We start from the raw sequence: 8802 nt of genomic DNA on the forward strand, positions 1-8802 counted from the left end.
CTCACAGCTCAGGGGAACACACAGGTTGACCTATAATACACTGGCCACAGCAACGTCACCACTCAGAAGTAAATCACAAGGATTTCTTCTCAGAGGCGGATGGAGGAATGCTCTTTATGAACCTAGCACATGGGCTTGTTCACTTTCTAGATAATGTTGGGAATATGAAGGGATAGCCAAGCCTTCACGATACTGTTCCATTGCTTCTTTGACAACTAGCACAAAATACCAGCCTGATAGAAAAAAAACTGGCAAATCTGATAGGTGAAAGAAATATTATGCCTATTAAGCAATTCATTTTTTAACATCTTTTTTTTTTTTTTAAACAAAAAAAATCTTTTATTGAATAAATGTTCATTATATCCTGTCTAATGATCAGCTCCATTTCTTCCAGTCACAAAGAAAGGAACATTGTATACCATATTGTTTTCATTTAGTCTTGTGCCATCTCACCATGGATGTAAAGTTAGGAAGCTGCCCTTTTCTCCATGTTATCCATAAATATTAGGCCTGTGTGAATAGGGAACTATTCAATTCAGATTCAGCCAATTCGGATGCTAGCTATTCAATTCAGAGCTCTGAATTGCTTTTCTGATTCGATTCAGCCAATTCAGATTCAGAAGATTCAGAACTGATTCGGAGATATTCGGAGATTCAGCCATAGAGTATAATGGAGAATCAATGAAATATCTAAAACTTTGTTGTTAAACATGCTGTCTTGAATAAATCAAATCAATGTATTTTATATAACTTTTAGAGGAATACTTGGTCTGCTACCTTCCCCAGCCCAAATTTCCCCTGCTGCAGCTTGAGGCCATTGCTTCTAGTCCTGTCTCTAATAGGCACAGAGAAATGTCTGTCTCTATCCTTTCTATAATCACCCTTCAGGTATTTGAAGGCTGTTATCAAATCCTCCTGGCACTCTTCTCTTCTCCAAGCTAAATATTTTTTCTGCCTTTCCTCATAAGCCTCATCTCCCAGGCCCCAGATCAGTTTTGTTGGCCTCCCACGTTCCTGCAGGGGATGCCTTCTGTAGAAGGCCAGCATAATGGCAATATAGGGTTTCAGTCCCACATAAAGTTTTCAGTGTATGCAATAGTTTGTTTAAATCTCCTGCAACAGGATAACAGTAGTGAACTGGTAGAGTGGGGTGGATTTTGGATTTTCTAAAAATTTGTCTAAGTGATTAAATGAAGTCCGAAAGCCCTTGATTCTCAGTAGGATATTCTGTATTAAGACAGGTGATTGAGAAAATAGAGTTTCCGTCTCAACGTTCCAGAAAACTCTGCTAGTGGCCTCTAGGGTTGCCAACACTGACTAAAGCTATTCCAGGAGATTTTATTTTTCTTAAAATATCCTATTAAAATCTCCCAGATTGCTTTCAATAATCACAGGAAGATGGATGCTGATTCCAGCCAATTTTGGCCAATCTGGGAGGGTGGCAACTCCAGTGGCGTCCTCAGTCTGATAAGACCTAGCACATAATAAACTAGAGCTACTGTGAATTTTACTGAAGGACTCTGCATTTCCCCACCAGATTTCTTAGGGCTCCTAAAACATCCTTGTTTCTCAGGCTGTAGATGAATGGATTCAGTACTGGGGTGACAATGGTGTAAAACAGAGACACAATCTTGTCTTGCTCTGGTGAGTGGTAGGCACTGGGTCGCATGTACATGAAGATGCCTGCCCCATAGAATAGCCCCACCACTGTCAGATGTGAGGAGCAAGTAGCCAGAGCTTTCTGCTGTCCTCTGGTTGACTTGGTCCTCATCCTCAGGACTGCAGAGAGGATGTGTGTATAAGATGCTATTATAATGGAAGAAGGGATGAGAAGCAGGACAATGCCACTCACGAGCACTGTAGTCTCATAGCGGGAGGTATCAGAGCAGGACAACTTTAGCAGGGCTGGGATCTCGCAGAAGAAGTGGTCAATCTCTTTTGAGCCACAGTGAGGGAAAGCCAGTGTAAACGCTACGTGAATTAAGGCATTTACAGATCCACCAATCCAGACCACAGCTGTTAAAAGAAAGCAGATGTTCCTGCTCATGAGGATGGGGTACTGCAAGGGTTTGCAGATAGCTATGTACCTGTCATAGGACATGACTGTCAGAAGGAGGCAGTCTGCTCCACCCATGGTCATCATGAGGAAAATCTGAACCCCACACTCAGTCACAGAAATAGGGTTGCCTGGGATCAGGAAGTCTGCTGACATTTTGGGGATAATGACGAAGCCTTGAGCGATGTCTGTGAAGGCCAACTGGCTAAGGAAAAAATACATGGGGGTGTGAAGGCGGGAATCCACCTGGATTAGAAACAGGAGCAGAGCATTCCCCGTCAGGGCAGTAATGAAGGCCAGTAAGATCATGGCCAGGAAGACGGTGTGGACTTTGGTGTGTTTCAGAAGACCCAGCAGAACAAATTCCATTAGTGAAGTTGCATTCTGTGTCTCCATTCCCTGTTTGCTTGGCTGGGTCTGGAGGAAGATGAGAAGAGATTAGAGGAAAAAGCTCGCGGAAAGGGCATACCTTGCATATACACTAGCACTTACTCTGTGGGGACATCTACATGAGACATTTACTGTGGAGCTAATTCATTAGCTCCACCGTAAAATGCTTCAGTCTCTACATGTGCGCCACTATTAGGGCACAGGTAATTAATAAACTTCAGAGCAGGGTAGGACTTGTAAACACAAATACAGATTTCCCTCAATTTATGCTGTACATGCATTCCCGGAGAGCGGTGCATAAATTGAATTGGTATAAAGTGAACCCACTTGGTTACAATGTAACAAATAGGGCTAGGTTCCCATTGGGGGGGAGGGAGGGAGGCAGTGAGGCTGGGACTAGGGAAGGGGCAGGCGGAGGAGTGCTGCTCCCGGGGCTGCACAAGGCAGAAAAGCGGAGGGAACAGAGTGGCACTCACTCCAGCCCCGGCTGCAGCGGCCCTGGGAGTGGCCAGCACCAGCTGCCTGCAACTGCTGGGTTGCACCATGCTCCACCTGTCCCCACTCACCTCTGCTCCTGGGCTGCGCCGTGCCCGGTACAGGCAGCTGGTGTCAGCTTCTGCTGGGGCTGCTGCATCTGGGGCTGGGGTGAGTGCTGTGCCCTGTGCCACCCGGGGCTCCACTTGTCCGCACTCACCCCAGCCTGTGCTGGAGCAGCCCCGGGAGCGGGCGCGCCTGGCGCTGGCCACTCCCAGGGCTGCTGCAGCCGGGGCTGGGGTGAGTGGGGCCACGGCCCTTTCCCCTCCCTCCACAGACTTACCTGCTTGGGCGGGGGGCATCTATTCTGATCACAACAGAGCAAATTTACTTTGCATATAACGAATTATGAGTCTAAATGTGCTCATCGCATAAGAGTGAATTCACATACAAAGAACCCGCATAAATTGAGGGAAACCTGTACTACCCTGCAGCAAAGTTTCTTCCTGCGCAGCAGCGGGCATGCACACAATGACCCAGCTGGCTAGAGCACAGGGGTGCTTCTACGTGGGGGATGCCTGCTGGCTAGCCCTGTGCTGAAGCACCTTGATGCCCCTACCAGCCCTTCTGCAGCATGCTGAACCTGGTCAGAGCCACCCTGGGCTAGCAGGCTGACCCTATGGACCCTGCAAGCAAGGCTGTTCTGACCTGGTTCAATGTGCTGCGGTCAGGGCACATATATAAAAGGGGCACCTGGGAGCTTCCAGAGCAAGAAGCCCCAAGGTTTATTGCTGCACATAAATGGCACATGTAGATGCACCCTGTATTTCAGAATGGTCAAGTGGTCCATTTTTCTCTCAGTGGCAGAAATGCTGGATATGCTCACGACCAGGGATCCTGGCTTTCTCTGATTTAAAACAACTCCAATTTTCATATTTTAAAAAGTCACCCCAAATCCACATTTTTCCACAATTAAAATGAAACACCACTAATATACAGATTATATATAGCAGTGTTTGTTTTAATCATGGAAAAATGTGGATTTGGGGTGGCTTTTTTTAATCCAAAAATTGGAGATTTTTTTTATAGATCCAGATTTTGTTTTAACCAGGATCCTTGCTCATTACCAACAGAATCAATTCCATTCACTAACAGTTCTATGTATTTAGCTAAAGATTGTTTTAATATCATGGTTTTTTTTATCGGACAGTTCTATTTTTCCACAGGGTAAAATTGAGTCTCTCCCTGCATGCAAGTGCCAAAACTGACAGTTATTTGGCTGTGTATGCATCCCAATCAGTACATAAACTGATGAAGGATTCTACTCAGGCTTTCCAAATCAAAGAGAAATTGGGTATGCTTACTGGAAAAATGACCACTGGTAAAGATGACCCACGCTAGGTGGGAGAACAGGTAGGGTGGGAGGAGGGAAGGTCAGAAAGCTGCCAGCCAAGCAGACCATTCCTTTAACCCCTGTCATTCTTGATCACTCTTTAATATAGTCATTGAGATGGTGGCACCAAACTATTCTTCCCTTAAACCTAGACCAATGTACTCCATCTCAGTGCCCAAATGGAAGAGAACATAAAATTATCCAAGAGTGCCCAGAGTTCAGCAGCAAGGACTTCACTGATAGATACACCACTTCTGCAGTAAAGCAGAAATTATTACTGGAAGAGTTTGTTCCTGAAATACAAGTCAGTCTGGAGTTTAGCCCATAAAACTTTCATTTCTGTACTATATTCCACCCTCAGAACAGACAGTATTTCACTGTTAGTCACTAATTTAGTAATCATCTAAACAAAGGTAGTTAGTTAAGGTTAGCGATCTGAAAATATGGCAGAACCAAGGCTATGCAAAGTATATTGTGGTTTTTGGCAGGCAATTGGAAATTTGTTGCTATTAATGATTATTATTCTTTTTCCCCTCTATTACTCAGAACCATGCAGATGATACAATCACATAATACAGGTGTAACTTAGACAAAGGAATCGGTGAGTTTAAAAGTGATCACCTTCCTCAGTATTTTAGAAGTACCCACCCAGGTTGCTTTTTGAAGGACCTGAGGTCTCAAAAAAGCATCAATTAGTGTATTGCACAAGGCTGTTGTGATACCCTCATAATGAAATCCCAGGGTTCCCCAAGCAAATTGTCATATACCCATACTTTACAAGTCCTCAATTATATTTAATTCTTATAGTAGCTGATCACATTCAGCAATCTTTCCTGCATATTCATTTGCAATTTTACACCAAATGAAAAAAAACCATAATGAAGAACTCTCACTCCCTTCTTAATACAAACGATATTGGGCATTGTAGCAAGTGCCTTCATGAAAACCCCACTGATGTTGTTTCTTCATACTGTTAACGCTTCTGCAGGACAAAATAGTTTTTTGCATTTGTAGGTCATTTTCCCATTGGCACCAGTATTTTCCTTGGTGCAGTTTCTTCAAAGACAGATGCACACAAGCCCTATTTGAAAAGAACTGGCACCAAACACAGAAACCAGATGTGCAGAGACCTCAGGTCAGGCAGCATCATTCTGTCCCAGAAAATGGCCTTCTCAAATCTTTCCTTCCTGTTCTCTTTCTCCCTCTCTGTTTTCAGTCTCCCTCACATCAGAGAGAGGAACAAAGTAGTTTTCATTTCCTGCCCCTGCCTGTGAGCCTTGCCTATGGGAGAGCCCTTTGATGAGTGCTCTCATGCTGGAAAAGGCAGGGTGAGCCTCAGCATCTCCCCTTAGGATGGACAGGTGCTTTGCCAGACAAAGGAAGATGAGAGCTTCATCAGGCAGAGAACTGGGAGTGTTTCAACCCAGGCTTAGGTTCCTTACACAGCAATGACCCCATACGGGAAGCAATTAATACCTAATAATTGCTTTGTGTTACCACCAAGCCCTTAGAAGTAACAGACAGAAACTGAAAAAATATTTTAAGCCAGAACCAATAACCCTTCTTTCTCAGTGATTCTCTTCTCAGCAGCTATCTACACAAAATAGTATGTTTAAAAACTTCCAAAAAGAAACCGTATTTTGAATATTTCAACACACATTATCTACAAATATAATAAGACAATAATTTCTTACCTGTGTCTCATTCTGGGAGCCATTTAGAAAGAAGGGACTTTTCATCTCTTTTGAGAAATTAGTCATTCTTATTTCCAATTAATCTGTGGTTACAAGTCTTATGTTTCTGTTCTATCACACTCTACATACAACTACTGCTATTGCTTTGCTACCTTTATTAATCCTGTAATAGTCTGTATAGAAGTGTTGTAATTTTGAGCACTTTTTAGAGCACTGTAAAGTTAAAGCATTCTTAAACATGACAGAAGTGCAGTGTTTGGTAGGTGGGGAGGAGGCGGCTCTCAGCTTCCCTGCACTTTCCAGGCTCAGAGGCAGGCAATGCTCCGTAGCTTCCTGGGGCTTCCCCACTGGGCAGAAATTTGAGCAGCGTACAGAAGTTATTTAAAGTGGGGTAGGTTGCTAAAGCACTGTAAAATACAGTACTTCAAATTTAAAATCGTGTATAACAAGGGTTAATTTAAAGTGCTGTACCCATTTCTAAAGTGCTGTAAAGTCATGCACTTCTGTTAAGTTACAACAATAAACCGCTTTAAATGACAAAAAAAGAAACTTCTGTATACACCCTAAAAGAGATACAAGTCCTGCTAATGCTAATTAAGTCTGCACTCTTTTAATACAGGGAAATATTATTATCCTAAGAGAAAAGCATACTTTAAAATGTTTAAGACCATTGATACAGATGAAAAAAAAGTACAATAAACAGCAGTGGATGAGTCCTCAAGAAAAGACCTAAATGATTTTTCAAATAGCAATGCTTATTCCAGAAGTGCAGCCTCTACTTGGTAATCAAGACTGCTACATGAGACTCCTTCGCTCTAAATTCCTAACCTACTTTGCAGCCACCCCAGACAGTTCCTAACTGAACACACAGGATTGTAACTCAAAGAAGTAAATACCATTTTTAAATAATTGGGGTTGTGGTGGGAACCATTTCATCACTCCAGCAGATCTAAAACCTGAGGGTAAAATGCATCTGAAATTTTTCAGGCCTTAGGGAATTTTTTCCAAAGTCTTTAATTAAGTTGCTTTTACAGGAACAGATGATGTCCTGGCATGTCTTGTTTGTTTTTTTTAATAGACAAGTGCCCTGAAGCAAGGCCCTACTTATGGAGTTTCCCCTGCAATCTTCTGTTGTGGGAGTGTGAAGGGGGATTAGGGGCCACTACAAAGGCAAGTGGTGGCACTGGCTTCACAACTAGAGGCATTCACCTGGTGTCTCAAGCCAGGTACAGGCCTGTCCAACTAGAAAAATGTAGTCACAGCATTATGACAGGGTCTTTGCCTAAAGTGCAGGTAAGGATGCTGGGTGCCTCAGTAACCTACCTGCAAATGGGACCAATAAAAGAAGGGACAAGGGCCACAGGGAGGGGACAGGTCTCCATGACCACCTATAGGGAAGAGACAGATAGATGTAGTTAAGCAAGGAACCGGAAAGAAAGGGAACCGAAGGGAATTCAAGAAGATGAGCTCCTGTTAAGTTTAGAACAGTCAAGCTAGCTTTGGAGCCCAGAGCACCCTAAGGTTAGATTAGGGAGTATTGGGACATCTTCTGGGAGCAGGAAAGGCCGGATGCACCAAAGAAGAGGAGCAGGAAATCAAGAGCGATCATGTGAGTGCAGCTATGGGTGAAGGACACCAGAATAGAGAGCAGGGTGGGAGCCTTGAGGTAGGGGTGGAAGGGATAGGAGGGGCATATACCCTTGAACCTGTTCTTCCCCATGAGGTGCTCTGTAACCCTCCCCCATAACCTCTCCTGCAAGCACCATGTGCTGGGCCCTGTATCCATAAGAAATTCCCAGGCCCCTGATGTAACCACCTCATTGCACAGCTCTCTTTTTGGAAGCATTGACCCTGAGAACCTGATGTCCTCCATATGATGACCATGGAGGCTGCAGTATGTAAGTAGGGTGCTATATTTTTAGTGGGGCCATCCTGTTTGAAGTCACCTCTCACTGCCTCTTCCTGTCCTCCAGCAGACATCATCTCACCCACCGCCTCAGGTCCCTCCACTTTTTCTGAATGGACTCATAGAATCATAGAAAGTTAGGGTTGGATGGGAGCTCAGAAGGTCATCCAGTCCAACACCCTGCTCAAAGCTGGAGCATCCCCAACTAGATCATCCCAGCCAACAATTTGTCTACCTGAGTCTTAAAAACCTCCAAGGATCGAGATTCCACAACTTTTCAGAGTAACCTGCTCCACTGTTTTACTACCCTCCTAGTGATCATTTTTTCCCTAACATCTAACTTAAACTTCCCTTGCTGTAACTTGAGAGCATTGCTTCTTCTTGTATCATCTGCCGCCACTGAGAACAGTCCAGCTACATCCTTGTTGGAACCAACCTTGAGGTAGTTGAAGGCTGTTATTAAACACCCCCTCAGTCTTTTCTCCAGGCTAAATAAGCCCAGTTGCCCCAGCCCCTCCTCAGGAGTAGAGGTGCACTAATGCATCATCTGATATCAGATCAGTGCCTATACAAAGAAAATTCTCTGTATCAGAAATTGGCCCAATGCGGCCGATAAGTTGGCCAATAAATGCTCATGAGTGTGCACAGCTGCAGTGTAGCACTCAGACAGTGAGGAGCAGAGCCCAGCACCACTGTGTGGCTGGTAAGTCCATTACAGTGGCAGGGGAGGGTGGAAGGAAGGGGCATGAGGGGGGCCCTGCGGTGAGGGAAGGGGCAGGGGCAGGCACTGCCCAGCTGGGGTGGGGTGGGGTTGGGGTGCAGGACAGAGCTGCAGTTCATCAGGGGTGGAGGCTCCCACCACTGCACATACCCCGGGAGCGCACAGCGG

The 8802-nt window shown here is 44.6% G+C and overlaps 1 protein-coding gene across 1 annotated transcript; it reads right to left on the bottom strand.

Moving 5' to 3' along the window:
* Positions 1-1507: 1507 nt before the first annotated feature.
* On the bottom strand, positions 1508-6073 carry LOC102369449 (olfactory receptor 2T27-like). Its single transcript, XM_006038700.2, has 2 exons — positions 6008-6073; positions 1508-2473 (listed from the first exon to the last, which is right to left on the bottom strand). The coding sequence occupies exons 1-2, from the start codon at positions 6071-6073 to the stop codon at positions 1508-1510; spliced, it is 1032 nt and encodes a 343-aa protein (XP_006038762.2).
* Positions 6074-8802: the final 2729 nt, after the last annotated feature.

This window comes from Alligator sinensis, unplaced genomic scaffold (genome assembly GCF_000455745.1).
Source record: "Alligator sinensis unplaced genomic scaffold, ASM45574v1 scaffold2076_1, whole genome shotgun sequence".
NCBI lineage: Eukaryota > Metazoa > Chordata > Crocodylia > Alligatoridae > Alligator > Alligator sinensis.